Source organism: Lissotriton helveticus, chromosome 5_1 (assembly GCF_964261635.1).
Source record: "Lissotriton helveticus chromosome 5_1, aLisHel1.1, whole genome shotgun sequence".
NCBI classification, from domain to species: domain Eukaryota; kingdom Metazoa; phylum Chordata; class Amphibia; order Caudata; family Salamandridae; genus Lissotriton; species Lissotriton helveticus.
The window spans coordinates 1044754751-1044778498 of record NC_136065.1 but is presented as its reverse complement, the minus strand read 5'-3'; the positions used below and the strand labels follow the sequence as shown (position 1 = coordinate 1044778498).

The window sequence follows — 23748 nt, the reverse complement described above, 5'->3', positions numbered from 1 at the left end:
CAGTTTTCTTACTTTCTGGAGATTCGATTCCGACCCCAACAGGGGAATGTTCGTGCGATGTAACTGTTTGAGGGCAATCTTGCATATTAGGATGGCATGGTCGCTGTTTGAAGACGGTATTATCGAGAGCTGACATACCCGGTGGAAAGCGGTGAGTGATATCCATATGTAGTCCAGAGTAGCCATGCGTGAGGAGGATATGTGAGTGTATGCGGCTGGTTGGTCCGAGGCAATCCTTCCTTTGAGGATGCGCAAGCCGGATTCGTTTTGTTTTGTGGCTAATTTTATACCATCAGCTTCCTTCCGTTGGCTTAATTTTTCCCTTTTCGTGGCTCTTGATCTCAATGCTTATGAAGATATAGTCGCCCTCGCCCTTGTGGAGTGTTTCAAATTTTGCGACCAGTGTATTCTTCACAGCAATTAGCACTCCCCCCGGATGCATGGCCACCTGCTATAGATGGGGTGGCGAAGGATTCCATTACGGTAAAATCTTCCCAGAGGGCCCAGGACTCTTGAATAGCAAAGATGTCGTGGGTCTTTCGGAGGTCTGTAGTTAAACGTCCGATTTTTTCTTTCGTTAGGCCCCGGATGTTCCAGGAGCATATATTTAGGCAGAGGGCTATGTCATAGTTTGGTTTATTTTCGTGCGAGGTTGTCAGTGCACTACCCTAAGGCCTGGGAGAGCCAAGACCAATCCAGGTTTCAGTGATATGAACACCGCAGAAGAGAAATCAATGCACTTATATGAAAATATGCACATTTCAGTATCAGCTTGTGCATAGCTACTGCTGTTTAAGCCTCTTTACCAAAATTCCTTTCTTTTTTAACCCCGTTACCTATCAATTCACAAAGTTATTGGCCTGACAGTCATAGCAAATTTTATTTAGAATCACTCAAAAAGCACCTAATTTCGGTTTTTATCCACATTTAAAAATAAATGCAGACAAGAAAATAAATGGGATTCTGTCTGTATTTATCTGTAAAAAACAGTAAATATGGAAAACAGGAAGGAACCTGCCCCATAGACTAGTAGATATTTTATTAAATTCCACACCCCTGAAGGTGGCACCTCTAACACCCAAGAGAACCTAACAGACCCTGTATAAGGCTGCATGAATAAGTTACCAGATATCTGGGAGCAATGTGGGAAAGATCACTTGTGCTTTCAACCAACGAAAATGCAGTCTCATAACTGCAGGCACATGTATAATTGTTTACTTACTCACTTTTTGTAGCTTCTTCTCAATAAAACCAGGAAACTCTTGAGAAGTCCAAAATTTAAAGATACCTGGCCACTAAAAAGCAACTTATTTACATTGTGTGCTGAAAGGAACTCACTGACTGCAGTAGTAAGAATCAAAGAGTGAGAGAGCAGAAAGTTCAACCAGAGCCTGCACAGGTTGCTAAAGAAAATTGACCACTGCTACATTCATAAAGTTGATGACCTGCGCCATGCATTGTAATCCAGCTGGTACAACCAAGAACCCCAGGCCACTAAGACGAGGACAAACCAATCAGAAAAATAACTTGTGCACTCGAGGCTAGCTAAAACAGGTCTACCACAAAGAGTAGGTACGGAGTATGAAATCAAGTTCAGTGGGCAAAGGGAGAGGTTGTGGTTCTGGCAAAGCGGTGTGTATCATGGGTACAAAATTAGCCCTTTGATGCTGGGAAAATGGGTCCAGCTCTTTGGTGCGCCACCCCAACCATCACAGTTGTTAGGCATCAGGGGAAGGGACGTAGCAGGGCACAGTCAATCAAATTCTGGAGTCAAGTTATGTTGTGTCACAGATTTTTATTATTTTCTAAGATTAGTACAATCAAGAGATAATACATGAAGGCAAGGCACAAGTTTAAGTATCACATAGATCTTTGTTGTGGATAAGACAATCATTACGCCAGCACAGTCATTGTTCATCTTACAAATAGGACAATGCAGAAATAAGCTGACCTCTGTGAAAATAGGTTAATTTTAGTGTTCATGAAATGCAGTGAGGCACAAATTCTGCAGATTAGAGAGACAGGCACTCAACAATTTTAAGTTACAGACAATTCAATGCACCCTTCTATTTCTATTCACAACAGCAAGTGATAGGAAAACACTGTCAGGAAGTGATTAAAGTGGTTTAACTGGAAATTGAGGCCTCCAAACGAAAAGGTGTGCAAACATGGTCACTAATTTTAAGTGCATGTAACATGCCACAGGTGAGTAGACACACCAAAGTTGTTTTTATAAATCATTCAAACTAAGACATAGAAAAGAAGTCCAAGACAATATGAAAAGACATGGAACAATTTAGTTTAATGCTACAGAAACGCACCACCAGCAAACGAAGAATGAGATCTTGAAAATGTCCCTTTCTTTTTATATTAATACTTTACCCAAAGGTTTTATAGACAACAAATTGCCTCCACATTGGTGGAATATGAGGAAATATTAATCTGAGCTCTGATAGAGATATTACGCACTCATCGATTTCTTTTACAAGTGCTAATGATACAGCTCAACCACAACCACCTCACAGCTATTGTATGACTGTACATGAATGCTCTGCAAATTTACTTACCGATATTTATACACAACAGTCATATTTACTGGTCTTTACTCCTCTTGCCAACATGTCATAAATTGATTTAAGGATACAGTAATTCCTGTCTCCCTTCCATAGTTTTCCATATAGAAACCCCTTGAATTGCATGTATTTGCATAAGGTGGCTTTAATTATATTATTGCTATATTTAGAAATAGAGTTGTTCCTTTCATGAAGTTACAATCCCTTTTACCCCTTGTTCAGATACAGCCATATGTTAGACACTGATGGTGTGGTTAACTGGTTTTATGTTATGTTATATATATTTGTACCGCACACAGATACTCCGAGGAGTGTCCCGGCGCTAGCCTGAAAAGGGTCCGAATCAAAGACAGATAGAAGAACTAGAACAGTAACGTTTTCAACTTTTTTTTATAGATCAAATGGTCTTCAATGCCCCTCAAAGCCAAAGGCAGAGCATTCAATGCCTGCGCTGCCAGCCGGGCAAAAGAGCTCCCGCAGAGCCTTTGGCGCTTGAATCGCGGAATCTGCACCAAAAGTTGAGAGGACGAACGGAGGAGTCTTGCCGGAGTATAGAAAACCAACCTATTCTGTAGATAGATGGGCGCAGCCCATAGGGGGCTTTGTGAGCAATGGATAACATTTTTAATTTTATCAGAGCCTTCGCCGGGAGGCAATGCAGAGATCGCAGATGAGAACGCACACTGCACCTGCTGGAAAGACCTAGCAGGAGTCAGGCAGCTGAATTTTGAATCACCTACGATTTATCCAACAGGTAGCCGGGAATGCCAGTGTACAATGTATTAGCATAGTCAAGGCGCGAGAGAATTAAAGCACGAACCACTGTCTTCTTCACAGCCTTAGGCAGAAGAGTAAGAAACTTCCTCAAAGACTTGAGGATGGTAAAGCAAGAGCCCGCCAACTTCTTGACCTGCGAGGAGAAGATCAGGTTCTTACTGAACCAGACCCCGAGATTCTTAACGGAATCACCCTTAAAGCTGGGAAGAAGGGAACCAGGGGGCCATAACTTCTGTCTGAAGTCATCAGGGAATGCGCCATACAAGAGGATCTCCGATTTCTCCTCATTGCATTTGAGCTGTGCCTGAGCAAGCCACTGAAAGACCGAGGATAGGCAGTGTTGGGCAGAGACAACCGACTCCTCTTCCCATCCCCAGGAAAACAGCAATTGGGTGTCGTCTGCCTAGGCCATTACCTTGCTTCAGCAAGATAGACCAGCGGAGTAACATAAATGTTAAAGAGAAGGGGGCTAAGTGATGATCCCTGTGGCACACCAGTGGCCACCGCTTGCGGAGCAGAGGCACAAGGTGGAAGCCAAACCTGCTGAGAGTGGCCCTCCAAGAAAAACCTAAACCAGCCCCAGATGAACCCGGAAACTCCGATCTCCCGCAGGCGATCCAGAAGCAGGGCATGGGGAACAGTATCGAAGGCCACCAAGAGGTCCAGCATAACCAAGGCTGTCCTACCGCGGCATCAAGGCACTCTCGGATTGCCTCAGACACCTCCAGTAAAGCAGACTCTGTGCTGTAAGCCACCCAGAACACCGATTGCGCCGGATGGAGATGGCCAGACGCCTCAACGTACTCGGCGAGTTGGTTGGTAACCACATTTTCACAGACCTTGGCCAGGCTGGGGAGCAACGAGATAGGGCGGTAATTTCCAGGAATATATGGGTCCAGGGATGGTTTTTTGAGGAGGGGAAGAATTTTTGCCTGCTTCCAAGGCATTGGAACGAGGGCCTCCTGCAACGACATGTTAATGATCCGATCGAACTCCGGATTAATACAATCTGCGACGGAGGCCAAGAGCCTGGCTGCACAGGAATCTGTGGGAGAGCCTGATTTCAGAGCCTTCAAAAATGTTGAGGGAGGTAGGTTAATCAATAGGCGAGAAAGAAGAAAAATTATGTGAAGGATCAGTTTAGGGCAAACCAGAGAAGCAAGACCCAGATGTTAAAGAGCAGATGGCAAACGTGGCTTGAATAGCGCAGATTTTGTCCTGAAAAAACCTGGCCAGGTTATTACACCAGTCCTCCGTAACAGGAGCGGAACACGCCAAGGCCGACGGGGACATAAAGCTTTTCACAATTGAGAAGATTTCTTTAGAGTTATTAGCCTGGACGATGCGCGATGTAAAATATTGGCTTTTAGCTGCCGCGATAGCTGCGAAATAGCTTTTCAGCGTATGGAACGCCAGGCCCTCTCCAGAACTTTGCACTCATGTTTGAGGATTTTAAGCTCCGGTAGGAACCAAGGTTTAGATGGAGATTCCCTGGCCAGTTTAGGTAGGCGAAGCGATGATAGTGAGGATACTGAGTCCGCAATCCAGTTCGTAAACCCGGCCACACTCCCTATAAGATCTTGCTGACGAGGGGCCTAGAGGCGGCCAAAGAAATCTTAAATTGCAGAGGATCAATTTTACTGAACGTCTGAGGACGAGTGGAGCGAAAGGGCTGAACTGGCAAGTGATCTCCCAAGAAAAACATATGAGGAAGTGGTCCGACCAGGAGATCGGGGAGGGTTTGTCCACTACCACAGGGAAGTTGGAACTGATAGGGTCTAAGATGTGGCCACCCTGATGAGTGGGATGGGAGACCCTTTGGGAAAGGTGAGCAAGTTGGAAAGAATGAAGGAAATCCACGGACTCTGTTGTATCTTGTTTAAAAAAATGTTTTTAAAAACATCTCACTGCTGTGATGAATGTGAAAGTTCGAATAGATTATTAAATTGCCATACTTTTTTTTTTAAAGGACATATTCAAAGTTTGACTCTGACAAGTGGACTTCCCATTCGCTCCAAAATGACGGGTCCATTTTCTCCTGTATCGTACACCCCATTTTTCCCATTCTGCACTGGGGTGTAATATGAAAGACTTACTTTGTAGCACAACGGATCCATCATGATAAACCGTATACTGGCCTGATTGGTACATGGTGGGAGTTTTGGAGATCTACTACCTCCTGCCCAACGATCCACTTCGATCTATCGAGAGTATTGCAGACTGCCATATACTGTGCTCCCACTTCTGGCAGAACCTCCAGCTTCACATAAAATGGAGGGATAGGGAGCAATAAATGTTCAGCATACACCCTACCAAATGTAACTATCACTACTCAGAGTGTGCTGTTCCTATCCACACTACAGGAAAACACAACTGGTGTCCCTGTGTGAAACAATGGTTGCTGAAAATGTTTATAATTTGGAGCAAAAAAACCTCACCCACCAATAAGGGTGGCATGCGTCTACCTCCTTGTTGCGCCGGCACTGCAATGCCTAACAGGCCCTTAAGAAAGGGTGCTTTGCTGGAGTTCTTTTACTTACTTGGCTGTTGATGAACTTTTAAATAGATGAGAAGCATATTGTGGAAGTGTAGATTGGTAAAAAAGTGCGATTAAAATTAACTAAAGTACCCCACTAAAATTATGTTTATTCTGGAGGTTCTTGTTAATAGATAAAAACAGAGTGGAATATATATGGAAATAATGTTCCTTATTATTCTCTAAAACTGGTGAACTAGTTTCTTGCCCTTTGTTTAGTCTGAAGATCTAATGTAATTCATCAGGACCCTATTAACCTAATCTACATATTATCGGACCATAAATCTATTTGAGAAGTGTGCCGACAGTTAGGAAACTCCAAATCTGTGTTTATGAAAGTAGTTCTAGCTCTTGACATTCGCAAAATTAATCTATAACATAAAACGACCTAAAAAATACAGTTGTGTACTCCATAAGATGCTCGGTCTTATTGTAGTTTATTTATGGTAGTTTCTTTTTTCTTTCCTTCTATGCACTATTTGGCATATGTATGCTGTATTGCATGGAGTTCCTGCCTGAAACTTAATAAAAAAGACCGGTGATTTTGCAGGTTTCCTTTTCATCCCCATTTTCATCCTTTTGTCACTTCTTTTATCTCTAGCTGCCTTACACTTTAATTTTGTTTGTATGAGCTTACCTTTCCAGCTATCTTTTCATAGCCATTTTAAGGAGTAGTCTAGATAATTTAAGAAGGGGTCTTCTGAAGTCTAACACATTACCAAAGACAGAAAAGAAACATTGCCCATGTACAAGAAAGGTCATGTTTAAAAGAAAAAGTAACTGTTAAAAGGCACACAAATCCTAATATCTACATGTTCACTGGCTTTTGGTGTGTACATCAGTTTGGTTATTCAGTTTATCAAGTGAAATAAACTCATCCCAGACTAGCAGTCTGGAGAGACAATGATCCATGATTTGGTTTAGTTTTTAGTCAACACATTGAAATTTTAGTCTTCAGAATCTGAACAATCTGCACAAGATTTATTTCGGTTAGAAAGCGTGACAGGGTTATTGATATTTCTATCTAGGAGCATAGTTTAAGGAATAAAGAAATCACAAATACTGACATACATACAACTGGATGTAGTGAACACACAAAAAGGTTACAAAGTACCCACACTAGAAGGGGTGTTAAATACAAAAAACATTACAAATATTTTCAAGTAAGTATCTCGTACCAGCCATTTGTAGTCTTGCACTGCTGGTTATAGTGGCAGAAGGCAGACACACAAGTAGGACAGTGTAACACATACAAATGTACATAAATACAGGCAGTCAAGCAAGACATGTATTCAAGTATATTTGTTGGAACGTGGATGAGGAATCACTACTGCCGACCATCCACACCATTTGCAAGAGTACAAGAGCAGCATCATTTTCTGTTGCGCTGGCTGCTCTCAGTGGCACTTAAGGGCCCTCAGAAGTCTTCTGAAGAATAGCAGCTCACACATTTTATTGAAGGTGTTCAATTAGTGAATAACAGTCCTCCCAAAAGCACTTGACACCGTGCCTGCCATGCCCACATACAAATGAATCCACAAAAGTGATTTTAAAGAGCCCAGTAGAGTGAAGTATGTGACTGGCACTTTCTGGAAACCTTAGCCACGCTAAAGTGCAAAGAGTCTTAGACCGACTTCAGTTGCGAAGAGGGCTACATTTCACTTAAACAATTGTTGAGAAAACACACATTCCTACGTATTCAATTAAGATTAGTCATTGTATAAATTACCAGATTATAAATTAATTAACTATGATATGTACATCAGAAGGTAGAGATTGAATTCTCAATTAATAGACTATATATGCACTTTACAAAGAAGCAGTAGATGACAAACTCACTCGCAAATGTAGATGCCAAAACGACAAATTCAGCACACAGAGGATTTACTCAATTCTGTAATAAAAAGAGTACTGAGTGGGCTGGAGTGGAACTCGGGTGTTAGATGGTCGCAGTGCACAACAACCAATAGGCATTTGCTTGTTAAATAAAAGTACAGTAAAAAAAAAAAAGGTTAAAAATCCTGTATTACTGCTTAAACCAGCAAGCAGTGATAAGAATGAACCGGTAAAGATCGTGAAATTAACAGTGTACGCCTTAAAAACATTCAAGTCAACATTGTTCTCTTTGATGCCCATGGCTATGCGGTGAGACTGCAGGCAGTTTGGGAGGCACTTTGCGCTCTCTGTATCGCAGCTTGACATTTTTCCAGCTTCATTAGTTTGTTATTTTCAAATAGTCCCTCGTTGCGTGGGACCCCATGGGATCCATCGGAAAAAGTCATCAGCCCTAGGAAGATATGAGAAAAAGCAAAGGGTGATGCAACCGGCAGATGTTCATATCCAAATCCAAATAACTGACTAACCTATCCACCACTTTAAATATACTTGCATGTTTTACTATACTAATTCAACACTAATCCTCCATGGGTCCCGGAGTAGCGTGCTACTCGCCGAAAAAGCGCTTTGACGCCTCGTCAGGGGTAGGAAGCGTTATATAAATGCAATACAATACAATCTACATCCATTCAATTGACTAGCCTAGGATTTTTCATTCTTTGAAAACTAGCTGCACTTCTGATCGTCTGGTTTCAGTGCGTTTTTCTTTCCATAGCTAATTTGTCCTCATGACTTCTTGCATTTGCATACTCTTGCTTGGAGTCAAAATTTACATTTGGCCAGAAAAGCTTCTCAAAGTAGACAAGCTTTGTGCCTTACAAATGTTTTCTAAACACATCACGTACGTTACGAGCAGATGTGTTGTGGCAGAAATGTATGTGCCTAAAACTATAATGCCAAACAATCAACCAACACGGACTACACCAAAATGCACATCTAATGTATATATAGTTCGATCCATCGTTTGTAAACTAGTGCATTGGATTTAGAAGATATATGGGATAGATAAATTGTTCCAAGACAAACTGAGCTTTGTTGGCTTTATTGCTACGCCCTGTCACCAATGTAAGAAAAGAACAAGTTGTACCATATCCTTCCACCCGACCGCTCTTGAACTCTCCTTCATACTTCATGTTGTCAAAACGGGTGAAGACTCCAGTCCCCTGGAACTTTCCCTGTACAAACTCTCCTTCGTATCTGGGGATGACATAAGTAAACAACAGGATATCTTTGAATGAGAACACAACACAAGACAAAACACATAATGATGTGACGTAATAAAATACTCATATATGGTGTGACGTATTGTAGACACTACAGGATAAAAGTGCTCGCGTGGCCTGGAAAATTGTGCCACCCTGCATCGCTTTCTAGCTTGCCTTGCTAATATCACTTGAGGGCTCAAACATCTGTTAACAGATTGGAAGCACACTGTGATTTTTGTTGACGGTCGCCAGTACATTACAAGGCGTGCCCCCACTAGAAGTCGAGGGTGGCTACTGTATGAGGCTAGGAAAGGATTTGTTATTGTTGACTGACAATTTTAAGTTTCGGAGTGGAGCCTGTTTTCTCTGCCCTAGTGTGTGTGTGCGGCACACTAGCCTTCAAGTCTTTGCAGTCCCCATAAATGAAGGGTTGGAGAGAGAGAGAAAGAAAGCGAGAGAGAAAGAAAGCGAGAGAGAAAGAGAGCGAGAGAGAGAGAGAGAGAAAGAAAGCGAGAGAGAAAAAAAGCGAGAGAGAAAGAGAGCGAGAGAGAAAGAGAGAGAGAGCGCGAGAGCGCGAGCGAGAAAGAGAGAGAGAGAGAAAAAGAGAGAGAGAGAGAAAGAGAGAAAGAGAGAGGGCGAGAGAGGGCGAGGGCGAGAGAGGGCGAGGGCGAGAGAGGGCGAGAGAGACAGAGAGACACGGTCTGTGTGGGTATGTCTGTACAAGAAAACTAGTCTACCTTGCAGGGGACAGTGTGCTTGACAATAAAGTGGTTCCACTTCCAGTTTTCTTTGTCCACCAGCAGATTAAAACCACATCGCATTGCTCGATACAGAGTATTATTACATCACAGTTGTGGGAAGGTGGAGTATTATGGGGTGATGCTTGTTAGGCTTCACCATGCAATACTCTCACAGACCCCAAAGATGGTCCTTGGATTCACAATAATAATTATTTAGCTCAGTCCTGGTAGTGTGGAAAAGACAAGTCAGGCTTTACTAAAGGAACATGTTTTAAGCATTTCAGAGTACCAATATGGATGATAAGTAATTGTCATGATTCAAGAGAAATCCAACGCTAATTTATAAAACTAAAGTGTATTTTTATCTTAATTTAGACACCAAAACTAATGTGATCAGATACATATAACCAGAGTTATGGATTTTAGAAGAAAAAGTACATCACAGCAATTCACTACAACAGAACGTTTGCATTGCGGATAATGGGAAAAAGTAGTAGTGACAATCGGTCACTTGCAGGTTGAGCTGCGTTGATCCCAAGTAGGGTAAAGATGGTGCGGGTCCCAAGATCATGCCACGACCGTCCGTACAATTTTACCTGGTCCGTGGAGCGCAGATGTACTTGTCCTGGCTGTCCCGGAGGCTGAGGCTGAACGGGAGCCGCGGGCGAGCTGCTTTTTACCACTTACACAGTGCTGCAGGGAACAAGATCCAAAAACAATAGGGTGGTTGCTGAAGTCAGTCAAAGGTTGGATGAAGTTCCCCCTAGGTGCAGCGCCGAGTGAAGAGGTCGGTTGATGGACTGTTGACCAACAAACCTGGCAGCGGTAAATTTTGGAAAAAGCTACTTCGATATCCGGTGGTCCCAGGTAACACAGAAGCTGCTTGTAACTTCGTGAAAGGCAGGACTACGGTTCCCACAATCCACTGGACCATCTGCATCTGTGCAATCCCTCGGAGGGCCAGATGGCCAGCCATTCTTCAGGTCTGGAGCATTGTTTTACCTGTAATTTGCAGGAAACCAGTGCAACTAGTTTAGGGGAGCATGAGGGTGCTTCCTGGCTCTCACAAGGGGCCCTCTGGGAACCGAGAGTTAGCCTAGGGCTAGTCTCGCGCAGGTAGTTCCAGGAGTGTTGCTACATGTGCAGAGTATCCCTGTTTTGGTTTCTGCAAGTCCGGTTGTCTCAGACAGAGGTCTCTTCTTTGTCCTCTTCGATGTAGGCTGTTCAGAACTGAAGTTCTGGTGTCATGGATAGCCTTTAAAGACTAGATTTAGGGGCGTTAGGAGTGTGGGTGCAAGTGGCCAATGGGCTTCTTGCCCCAGCGGCTAATCCGCCCCAGAGGTGACCACATTCTGGAGTGTAGGTCTTCTTTTTTACCCAGAACCCATTATTTCTACCTCTTTTAAAAATGGCAGATGCCTTCCTTAGCTTTACAGACCAGGCAACTCCTCCTAGAGGTGTGGCTAGTCTTCTGGGGGTGTACACCTCCTGCCTAACTAATTTCCCACCTGCTCGAGTGAAAATGTCCCTGGGGCATAGGGAGGGCTGCTTCTTCCTCTGGGAGGCAGCCCTGATGCATAACAGAGGCACTGCCGCCTTTGCAGCTCACCGCTTTGATGTGCCACTTCACTAGCCTTCCTGGGAGGGAGGAGGTGTAACCTCCTCCCTGCCAAGGCCTTTGTTCCGGACTCCTGCGAATGATCACATAACCTGGCAGGAGGTCAGAATCCTGTCTTGGCAGCAGCAAGCACAGGCTGCCAGCCACAGCACGGAGAAACTGGGGCAATCAGGTGGGCGACCTCTAAGGTAGCCACCTGGGTGCATGCCATATCGCCCTCAACAAGAGAGTCATGTCAGAGGTGAGAGGGCACATTGTTTGATACCAAATACAACATATATAGGCGCTACTATAATGGAGCGGACAACCTCTGATTTGACCAAGTGCCAGCCCATGTTAATCTATTGACCGTCTATCACTTATGTCCTTTAATGTTAAAGGCCACTACAGAAACATATAAACTAGCACTTACATGCCCACACCTTTATAACAATGCACACAGCCTTATGGGCTTTAGGGGGCCTTCCTTAGGGGTGACTGACATATACTAAATCCAGTGCATTGACTTAACCGCACATGGTGAGGGCAAAGTCAAATTGGAGCAGTGTACATTATTTCTGCAATATGCAATGCAGGCCTGCTGTCTGTAGTTAAATTGGGTTACTCAGGGTGGAACGAACAGTGGTGAAAGCTCTGGGGAACCCTTTACCACCCATACTCAGGGTACCACTAGTACCATGTACTAGGGACTTATAAGGAGGGTAATGTCCTTGCCATTTGGGGATGCCAATTTACACCTTCATCTTAATCTATGAAGGAAAATACAAGTTACTGGACAACGGCTAAGCCGCTAAAGCTCCTAGTTGCTAGTTAAGCCAGATGCATACAATTTTCGAGAACTCCTGAAAAGGCAGGACAATGGGGTACAATTATGTTTTTGCGTTTGATCAGAAGAGAATGAGCGTTCAAACTGGAAAGAGGAAACATATTCTTCACCCAACGAAAGAGAGAGAAGGCAAACAAGGGAGAAGCAGAAAAGGTGTGAGAGAAAGAAAAAGAGCAAGAGAAAAAAGGATAACAATCACACACACCCCCCAGAATTTCCAGCTAAGGCTACAGCCCCTTATTCATTCGTAAAACTGGCAGCTACTCCATATTAACAAAGGATTTGGCAGCTGATTAAAAGAATGCTCCAGATGCTGGTAGTGCTCGATCGTGTAGTACAGTCAGGTACCACCACTAGTTGGTAAACCAAAAACAGTTTTTCAGCATGGACCCCAAAACAAGCTGTGGCGTAAAGGGCAAACCAAACATACTGAAAATGGCCTGAAAACACTACGGACGTCCAAAAGAAGTGACTATAAATGGAACAACCAATGGTTAAAAACATGAAGTGTGTTGAGGTTCAAACTACTTAGCAACTGAGATGCTAACCAACTTTGATTTACCTCCATTTGCAACGTTTCAGAATAACGAATTGTAGGTACTATGCTTTCATGCACATGCACCTGCCTGCCACAGAGCAACCGAGGTTACAAAATATAAAATGCTATCTTCATACTAGGAGTTTGAGCCCAACAGCTCTAAGGACTGCTCAGGCCATATTTTTAAACATGGCAATTCAATAGTGACCTGTTTTGAGAAATGATTTCAAACAATCATTAAAATTGAGGTTCCTTCTTTTTAGGACGACGGGGTGAGGTATTTTAGAGGTACCCAAATCTATTTTTCGCTGTTGCTATAGGGTGTGCACATTTTACTTTCTGGGATATCATATGACAACATCACATTATATATTGTGATAACTGGAAAGACATCCAAACACATTTTTTATCTTCATGTGTTTAAAGATTTTCTTTTTTAGTCAATATCTTTCTCTCAAATTAACGCTAGAGTTGTGTACTTGTACTTAAGGGAATTTCTTGTACTAACCTTGAACCGTCTTGAAACGCCAGCACTCCATAGCCGTGGAATAGACCATTTTCAAACTGACCACAGTATATTGTACCATCCGTAAATATCAGTTGACCCAGGCCATGTCTACGGCCTACAAGGAAGAAAAAAAATAAAAGGACGAATGCCATAAAGAGCAGGTTGGTCAAACAAAGTACTCAGTTTTTGATACAGATATAATGTTTAGTCCTCTATGTCAGAAAACATGCCCCTTTTCCATAGTAAGATGTCCCTTTTAACTGTTTCAGACACCAGTCACTTTTCAAACTGTACCTACTGCCTAGATTACTTACCTGCAATCTTCATTACTTCTCCCTTCCTGATTCCAGGCCTTGAATTGATTTCCCTACCAAATACTATATATTCTAAGAAATGAAAAACTGTACATATGTGTATAAATAGCATTCTCCCTTTGGCAACAAGAGTGCCCAATGAAAGCAGACCCCCAAATACATTCTACCAGTCTAACGTTTCAAAAGAACCCTGAATCGAGGGTGAACAGCCATGGAGAGCAAACGTCCTGAAGACTTTGAGTAGGAAGGCAGAAGACCAACAGTGAGTATTTAGGGTCTCCTAGAAGGAATGGGGAGAGGCGATAACTTCGACCTCATCTTGAAGTGAAATCTAGTGTGAAGTAGGAAGGAGGCAGGAGTCTTAAATTGAAAGCGATGCAGTGCAATTAGTACTTTGTGATGGACAGTGGGACATTGTTTACAAGTCTGTGGAAGGAAAGGCTATGTGCAAGGTATTTTGGAGTATTCCTGTATTTAGTACTAGTGTAAGCAGCTTAGAGCGTGATTTTTTGTGGTAAACCATCCAGGCGGATGTTTGAAGCTGAACGAGGGACCCCCATTGACTCATCATTGGAATCCAGGGACTACTTCCCAATGAATCATCATTCGAACCCAGGGACCCCTACGGAGTCATTTTTGGAATCCGGGGACCTCGACCAAAGCAATTTCAATTATTTAAATGGGAAAACAATACACACAAATATAGAAACAAGCATTCATCAAACAAGTACACAAATGATTAAATATTTAATTTGATTCACAAATATAAAAATATTTTACATTTTAATTTTAGTGGGAGGGTTAGAGCTTTTCAAAATTCAATGGAGACTTACTTCTATATACATACACATTTCAATAATCTGTTAATATGAAGTCATTTTCTAAGCAGCATCGAACCCCCAGTGTGTGTGTTGCGGATCCCCAGTTGTCCCCGTACCACAAGTAAAGAAACGCTGACCTAGAGGGATTCATGTACAGGGAGGGGAGACTAGGTCCCAATATTGAACCTTGGGAGACATCAACAGACAGGAGGAGTGGAAATCAAAAAGCAGCAGGAGTCCGAGAAGTGGTCAGAGAAGCATGAAGAGAACCATATAAGTGCAGACCAAAGCCCAAGTGAGCAGTGTTGTGAGCGCAGTGCTGAACGGTGAACTCCAACTAATCCATTGAAAGGGCTGTATATTTCTCCGGTAGATGGACATTTGAGTTCAGTGGTCATCAAAGGTGATGTCTTTACTGATAAAGAGATTTGAATTTGAGCTCACATTGAGCCAAATGTTCAAAAGGGATTAACCCAACACTAGAAGAATTGCGCTTTTTGATGCGTAAGGCTCTCAGTAGGTCATGCATGCATTCATCATAACAAATACCTTTCAATAACTGGAACGGTTGAAAATAAGCTAGTCTCATTTGTGTTAATTTAGGTTATGCTTGGCAAACCCCCTTTGCAAGGTGTCACCTTTAGAAGCAAGATTAAGTCAAATAATTCATATGCAACATGTGAGACTGGGAATTGCAAAATATGTAATAGCATCCTTAAGTAGGGCATACAAAATAATGCATATGTGCTGTAACCTTTTTGTATGGCTATTGCTTGTTTCTCAACTGAACCAGCATAGCTGCGATGGTCTCGGATTACCTATAAGATCTGCGACAACCAATGCTCCCATGCCATGGGAGGCTAAGAATGTTCCCCTTCATTCTATGTGACCTACTGAGAGTTTACGATCTTGAAGAGCATCACACCCGTACAAAAATCAGAATCTCAGGACTCACCTACAAGTATCACCTTTATGACCGGAATGAATCCTACAGTCCTCTCAGAGGAAACAGCAATGGAGATAAAGAGATATTGGGAGAGGCCTCATCTGATAAATAGACAGAATTGTGCTGCCCAATGTTTATAACGGCCTAATAAATGCAAGGACAAAACAGTTGATGGACAGAATGCAGAACAATGTCATACATTCACCCCAGTACAGAGATCTGGGCCTAAATCCATAGTTATTTTGCTCACCATGCCATTCCAGTTTGAACCCAGCCATATGCAAATCAGTCTTGACCCTGTGCCCCAGGGGAACAGTCGAGCCCGAACTGCCAAGCCAGGTCCTCCCTGGACTGGAAACAAGCATCCTAGGACCAGTTTCAGGCTTTCAGCCCCCTTCAGCCAGGATAGCTTGATTACAGTGGCATGGAGAGCACGTGACTCACGTCTGAGCATACCCGTCTCACTCGGGTGACAAATGCAAAAACAACAGTTGATGGACAGAATGCAGAACAATGTCATACATTCACCCCAGTACAGAGATCTGGGCCTAAATCCATTGTTTGTGTGCTCCATCATCCCCTTTTGTATCGCTTTGTTTGCCCTAAATTGGCAGGGTATGCCCAGACGTGGGTCCCTTGCTCACTTTGCCACTGGATTCAAGCTAGCCTGGCTGATGACGGCTGATTAGCCAGAAACCGGTCCCAGGATGCTCGTTTCCGGTCCAGGGAAGACATGGCTTGGCAATTCGGGCGGGACTGTTCCCATGAGGCACAGGGTCAGACTGATTTGCATATGGCCATGTCTGAACTGGGGTGGTGGAGTGAGCTAAAGAATGATGATGGATTAAACCCAGATCAGTCGACTGGGGGTGAGTGTTTGATTTGCTCAAAAGCTCCGTCCATCATCCCCTTTTGGATTGAATAAATGCAAGAAGACAGAGCTGTATAGATCGGATACCCCTTTCATCACATTTTAGATCAAAATATACCTAGTTTGTACATAATGTTTGTCTGAGCATTTATGTTTGTCACTACATTTATAGTATTACATAAACTATAACAGCATGCTAATTTATTTGTTTTAGTAAACCACACAGCTCAAGTTCGGTTTTTTATGGAGATAATATCTGTACATTTGTTCAATGGAATTTGAGTTTGCTTCTATCTACTAAGACTGTTCTGAAAAGAAATATTTGATCACCTTGTTTGACATATTGGAGCATGGGGAAAGCACCACTGCTACCTGGAGTTGGCTCCTGGGTGTTGTAAATGGCTTGAGGTCTGCTAACCAGGACCAATGAGCATGTCCGGGGTACTAGACAAATTAGAGCACCAATAACAAGAAATCCTGTTGCCCCACAGCTGCCCACAACATGGGAGATGGCCCCGTTGGGCTAAGCAATAAAAGGTTGACATTTTCTGTATTTTTAGTTGCAAACTATATACCTAGACTCCCTCGTTCATTCAGAATCGTCTTGCAACAAAGGTCTCCGTTCATCACCCTGATCTAGTATTTTATGTGGTTTAAATCCCTATATGCTAGTCTGAATATGTACTAGGGAAGTGCAATAATAGTGAACTAGGGACAATAGCAAACTTACAATTAGACATCGACCATGTTACATATTTAGACGTGTTGATCAAGCGGAGGGCCTAGGAGCTAAACAGAGAACCCTTGTTCATTAGGATCCAGTGAAGCATGGACTCTGCCTCCGCTCCCCCTGAACATTACCGAAGGGAAGCACTGTTTAAGATAAACTCCCTTCCTCACCTATAATATGCGTTAAAAAACACATTCCCTATGATAGAACACAAACCCTTTCAAATCGCTGCTTGAACTGGCAGACATTAGGCTTTATTATTGCCCTGCCAAATGGTGCCTATCAATGACAGGACATCAATGTCTGCAAATAGCCAATGTGCCCACTCCGAATTGGAGTGTATAGATGCACATGGTGTGCTAAAACTGTTATACAACCTGACTATACCCCAAGATCTTCCCCCTGCCACCAAAGTGGAAATACCTATTTGGCATTCTGACCTTAGCAGGATTGCACTGGAGTGGATACAGACTGCTGGGACTCGACTACGGTGTGATTTTTGGCTTAAACACATAGTCAATCTAATGAGCTTTTGACCATGGGAACTCATCAGGATATCCAAATAAGGGGGATGTCTAGGATGGATCCACTCTTTTGCTTTCCTGACAGAATCTATGACACAGACAGACACACACACATATTATTTAAATCTACATCATGCCCTAAAAGCACACTCACTAAACCTCAAAGCGTTCCCACAGTGTAACACGATGGAATCCAGATTAACACTTACACAACTGGACACCAAAGGTATCTCCAACTTCTATCGTGCACCATTCAATAACACCCAAGGCCCTCTTCTGCAATTACGAGACAGATGGACACAGGATGTAGGCCCATTGGATGATGCCAATTGGGTTGAGGCAACAATGGGCCCTAGAATCCTTGCAGTGTGCACACGACTGCGACTCATTCAACTAAGATACTTACAGCAGGTATGCAACAGCCCACCCCAACTGAGCAGAATGAAAACCGGTATAAAACCCTACTGATTATGATAAGAAGTGTAATTAGACACCTTCTATCATAGCATATGGACTGCCCAATTATGCAAGAATAATGGTCTTGCATATGCGATAGACTATACACAGATTATAGGTGGACCCGTTAAGCATGTCACAAAGATAGCGTTCCTGGGCCCTATGGATGAACGGGAGGCAGTGGAGCCATGCAATGTGGCATTGGCACTGTTTATAGCTAAACGGGATAATGACTGCCACTGGAGGTTGGACAAAGTACCATCTATTAAAGAATTAGATCAACATTTTGGACTAGCAACGTAGAGGACCAGAGAGGGAACCACGTTTTCTTTATACACGAGTACGGTGATTGGCTGTTGAGTGACAGGAAATACACGTGAATCATTCCTCATTGGAGACTCGTGGCCATTTTTACTTTCACTCTTTTGATTGGTGGAAAATACATGCAGACCTAGTTGAACACAATGGATATTGCGATAAGGCGGGAATACGCAAATCTGCTGATTGGTTTGTGTAATCTTCTTAAGGAACCAGCGAGCTCCAGGCCGGTGCGCAGTGGATGATCACATACCCAGTGTCGCCGGCCTGGATCTCGTGTGGAGGAACGGTTGCTCTGGCCCAGGTAAATACGGGGGACATCTTTTTAGACAGCAGTAATCCACAGGTTTTTGGTATTTTGATGAATTGATGGATTTCTCTTATTTGCAGATGGAGGAAAATGGTTTGTCTTAAAAACTCCCTGGGGAATGATACTGGATACTTTAAGTTTGAGGTAAGCCTTACAGCCCTCATGGATTGTCAGATGGGGGTTGGTGATTTGGCCACAGTTGGATGTATTAGTTCATATTATTTGTTATTTTAGACATTTGTAAAGCGCGGCTGTCACCGTTGCAGGCATCCTGGCGCTGAAAGATCAGAAGAGACAGGAGTGAGAGCGGGCTAACAAGGGAATAGCCAAGTTTTAATCTTCCTTCTGAACGGGAGGAGTTCATTGATGTGCCTAATCTCGATAGGGAGAGTATTCCATAATCTGGCGGCAGTCACTTCGAAGGATCTGCCACCGGCTCTGACCTTCCTGAATCTAGGTACAACTACCAGTTTGGCGTCAGAGGATCGAAGCGGTCTGGTTGGGGTGTACCAGGCAAATTCAGATTGCAGGGGAACAGGGCCAGATCCATGGAGAGCTTTAAAGACTATACAGAGGGCCTTAAATTGAATCCTCTGCCTTATGGGAAGCCAGTGCAGTTTTACCAATGCGGACGCTCCATGAGAGATTCTCGGCAACCCCAGAGCCAGTTTAGCAGCAGCTGATTGGACCCTCTGGAGCCTGTCCAGCAGGAACTCAGGGGACCCGAGCAGGAGGGCATTACAATAGTCCAACCTGCTAAGGATAGTACATCTGACCACTTGGGCGCGGGCATAGGTAGGTAAGAGGGGCAAAACTTTCCTTAGGGAGCGAAGGATGGCAAAGCAACAGGCAGACGTTCTTTGAACATGCGTCTTCATGCTAAGCCTCTGATCCAACATGACCCCTAGGTTGCGAACTGAGTCTACCGGCCGTACATTGGACCGAGTTTCCGGGGGCCAAAAATTGATTGGAAATGGTTGGGGAATCCTAGTACCTGCCCTGAAGAGCACCTCCGTCTTCCCTGCGTTGAACTGAAGGGAGTTATCCTTCAGCCACCTAGACGTGTCACGCAGACAGTTGTGTAGAGCCTCCACGGAAGTTGAGTCCTCGCCTTCCAGGGAGAGGATCATCTGCGTGTCGTCGGCGTAGTTTACAATCCTGATGCCGAAGCTTTTGATGAGAGAAATCAGAGGTCTGAGGTATATATTAAAAAGAATTGGGCTGATTGCCGAGCCCTGAGGGACTCCGTGTGTTACCAGGGAAAAGGCTGACTGGAAAGGTGGCATAGATACTGCCTGCTGCCTATCCTGCAGAAATGAATGAAACCATTGCAGCGCGGTGTCTCTCACTCCCGCCTCCCACAGCCGCCGCATTAGAATCTTATGGTTCACCGTGTCAAAGGCGGCAGACATGTCGAGCAGGATCAGAAACGCTGCCTGTCTTCTGTCTGCACGCCTTTGAAGCTCATCCATAGCGGTAATGAGGGCTGTTTCGGTCCCATGGGCGGGCCGAAAACCGAATTGGTCCCCATCTAGTAATAGATGACGTTCTAGATGGTTGGAGAGAGTGTTGCGGACCAAACGCTCAACTATCTTGGCGGGAAAAGGCAGCAGGGAGATAGGCCTATAGTTCTTAGAGCAGTCAGGGTCTAAGGAGGGCTTTTTTAACAGAGGAGAAACTAACGCCAGTTTCCAATGAGCTGGGACAGTACCGGTCACCAGGGATTGGTTACAGATTTGGTGAAAAGGGGGGAATAGTTCATCCTCAAATTTCTTCCAAATTTTGGGAGGCACAGGATCCATAGGAGAGCCGGAGACGATCCCTCTAGCTAACTCAATGAAAGCCTCATAGGTAAGTGGAGGGAACTCGAATAGCGTTTCCATCGTAGGCAAGGCCAGCCAATCGGTCCACTGGAAAAACAGGACTCCGGACAGGAGAGGGGACGAGCTCCGGAGGCATGTCCAAGTCTTTAAGGATGAGTTCGATTTTTTCCTTAAAAAAATGCGGCAAGGTTGTCACAAAGGTCTTGGGACGGGACAATCGCATTCTTGGAACACTCCGGGTTGGTGACACTGTTAAGTATATTAAAAATACTCCTGGAGTTGTTGGTGGTATTGCAGATCAGCGAGGAATAGTATTCAGCTTTGGATTTTTTAATCAGATTCTTATAAGTAAAGACCTTAGTTTTCCACAGCTCTTTTGAGGTGTTATTATAATCGCGTCTCCACCTTCTCTCAGCTTGTTTGCACCCCTGTTTTAGGTTTTTTAGTTCGTCATTGTACCAGGGGGCAGAGTCTTTGCCCTTACAGCTACGTGTTTTTAAAGGGGCATGGGCATCGAGGACCGTTGTAATACTAGTACAGAGAGAGGTGTAATTTTCGTCTATGTTCAACTTCTCATTGAAGAGCTGTTCCAAATGGAACACCTCACCGGTAAGGTGCAGACGCATGAGAGCCCTCCAATCTCTGCACTTAATTTCCCTAGACAACACGGGAGCTTTGTGAGGACCGCTATGCGTGTGAATAAAGAATTTCACGAGTGAGTGGTCAGTCCAATCCTTAGGTAAGGTTTCCCCCATCGCCACCAGGTCGGGGGCCGCGAAGACCAAATCTAGGAGATGACCAGCTATGTGGGTGGCTTTAGTGGCAAGTTGAGAAAGACCAAAACTTTCACAGGCTTGGAATAGGTTCCCGAGACCCAAGTCAAGGGTCCCGTTGCGCCAGAGATTGAAATCACCAAGGATAAGAAGCTTATGATGGGAGAAGGCAATATTAGTTAGGGTAGTTAGTAATGCTTGTTGCTGCTGAAGGCTGAAAGACCCAGGCGGGCGATAACATACTATCACAGTGACATTAGTCCCAGAGTGGGTCTGTATTGATATGACTAGTGACTCTCTTATTGTTTTCAGATTTGAATTGGTAGATTACGCAAGTGACTATATCCAGGCCTGAATAGGAATATATGTTGTTGCTTTGAGGTGAGACCTGGGGTTTTTTGATACTACCATTTGCAGTGGTCTATACTAGCTTGCTGTACTGGGGTACTCTGGATATGGCATGACTCAATTAAGAATTGTCCTTACTGAGTTAACACAGTGTATACTTTTCTACAGTGACTTATCCAATATAGATAGAGAAAGTAACATGTCTGACATTGAATAACTGTAACTGGCTTTAGGTCTCATACTTTATTTCTTGTTTATTCTTGTCTCAGATTTTGCATCTAAGCGGGGAGGACTTAATGTACTGGATCTTAATACTCAGTACAGGCCTCCGCATTTGTTGATTATATACAGTTACTTTGAGGTAGGCTACTGCAATGGCTCATTTATTTTCATGGCTGCTGATTGTAAGCTCTCTCAATTTAATATTGTTTTGACTTCTTGGTCATATATAGCTTTAATAATGGCAATGTTGTATCGCAACGATCATCGTATTTACCAGAATGGTATATAGGCAGGTGTCAGTGTCTGTGATGTCATCTATCACTGTTTGCAAACTAGATGTATGCTTGTTGATTTAAATGTAACAATATTTAATACATATTATTTTCTTTAAATATTCATTAACAGCCCTGATGATGTCCATTCCGGCCGAAACACGTTGGCTGTTTTGAGTTTTCTGCACTGCATTACTTTGGATTTATTTTGGACTATTTGTATTGTTGGAACAAAACTTCTATCGCTGATATTGAATGAACTGTGCAACAATAAACCTTTGGAAATCAAAATTTGAACCCAAGACTTTGTTACGAATACGACGCTCCTGCCACATAATCTTGACTGGTTAGATCATTTGGGGCCTAAACGTTAGATCTCAGGGAGTAGAGCGCACAAACTTTCTACACTTGTGTGTTATTGAATACACTGATTTTCTCCTTGTGCTTACTTTTATATACACAATTCTAAAATTTTGGACTACTTCACAAAGGCAGAAGAGCATAAATATATGTCATGGGCAGCCTGCAGAAATATCATGAGGTATGTGATAAATGATGGAACTATCTGCATTGAATGGTCTGAATAGGTTTGTTAACTTGGTGGCAGGACACAGAATTGTGATATTATATGTTTCAAGCGAGGCATATGCCGGACGGGGACTGCTCTATACTGTTTTATATTGTTAAAATCAATTAAAAAAAAGGAGTTTTTTTAAAATCCTAGAAGTTAAATAAAACCCAACACAAATATCCATTGAATCAAAAACTAAATGTCGTTATACGTATAATCTGTTTTTATATGAAGCAGTCTGAAACCCATGAGGTCTGATCTGCATTATATAAAACTGAAGAAATGCATTAAAAATAAAATCTCAGGAGAATTTGGGTATAGCCAGGAGAAGAGAATGGTGCAATCATGTAAGAATCCAAATAATGATAGCGCACTCTGTTGCGTTCAGATTTTAAATTGCTAATGCATTAATAATGTTAAATTTCAAACTTGGGTGCTATATCTACTAACCCATCTTGCTCCAGAATCAATCATTTTCACAGAGTGGATTTCCCATCATGTTTGTTACACACACCACTATGTTAATAAATCTGCTTCACTAATTTTTAGGTCTCACTGAAGCCATCTTGTTAGGGATGCTTTGGCGAGATTAAAGTAAGTGCTTTCAAAAGTGCACCCAAAGGCGGATTGCCTACAGTGCATGTGAGCCAGGCACGTGCACATCGCACACCATTTGTCAGCTTGTGAGCCTCGGCATCAGACTTCAAAGGAATCCGCTCCCCCGCCCTTCAATGCAGAGAGCTTGTTAGTCTCGCTTTAGTTTCCCGCTCTCACTTCAGTCTTTCTGCCTCTCTACCCCTACCGCTAACAAATAATGTTTCTGTCACTCCCAAAACATCTGCTTAGCACAACTATACATACTGCTCCCCCTTGTCTTATTTTTCTCTGTATCTGAATAAAAGAGCTTCTTTGACGTCTCTCCCTTCCTCCACTTTTCTTTCTGCCTTATATCTTTTTCATCTGTTGTCAGGTGGTGTTCGTCGCGGCCTCGCGCAGTCAGTCACAGCTGCGTCTTGTGTCATCAGACAAGATGCAACATCCTTGTTGTCATGAACTGGCAAGTGATAAGTTTCTACATTTGCAAAGATCAGCTGGTCGGGCACTGAGGTTAAAAAAAAAACCAAAAAAAAACTACAAGCATTGATTGATTCAGCGCATCCAAGCTGTTTTTACGTTCTCTGTTCTCACCTAAAGATAAGCCTTGCTGCCCTCTCTGATGACAGCAAACTTGA

General features: G+C 43.3%; 1 protein-coding gene across 1 annotated transcript in view; it reads right to left on the bottom strand.

The window, feature by feature from the left end:
- Positions 1 to 1778: 1778 nt before the first annotated feature.
- Positions 1779 to 23748, bottom strand: part of MORN4 (MORN repeat containing 4) — an 81516-nt gene continuing 59546 nt past the window's right edge. The window contains exons 3-5 of the mRNA XM_078643574.1: positions 13218 to 13332; positions 8870 to 8979; positions 1779 to 8173 (exon numbers count right to left, since the gene is read on the bottom strand). Coding sequence (XP_078499700.1) covers positions 8025 to 8173; positions 8870 to 8979; positions 13218 to 13332 — 374 coding nt within the window. The 3' untranslated portion in view covers positions 1779 to 8024. The remainder of the gene's footprint in view (positions 8174 to 8869; positions 8980 to 13217; positions 13333 to 23748) is intronic.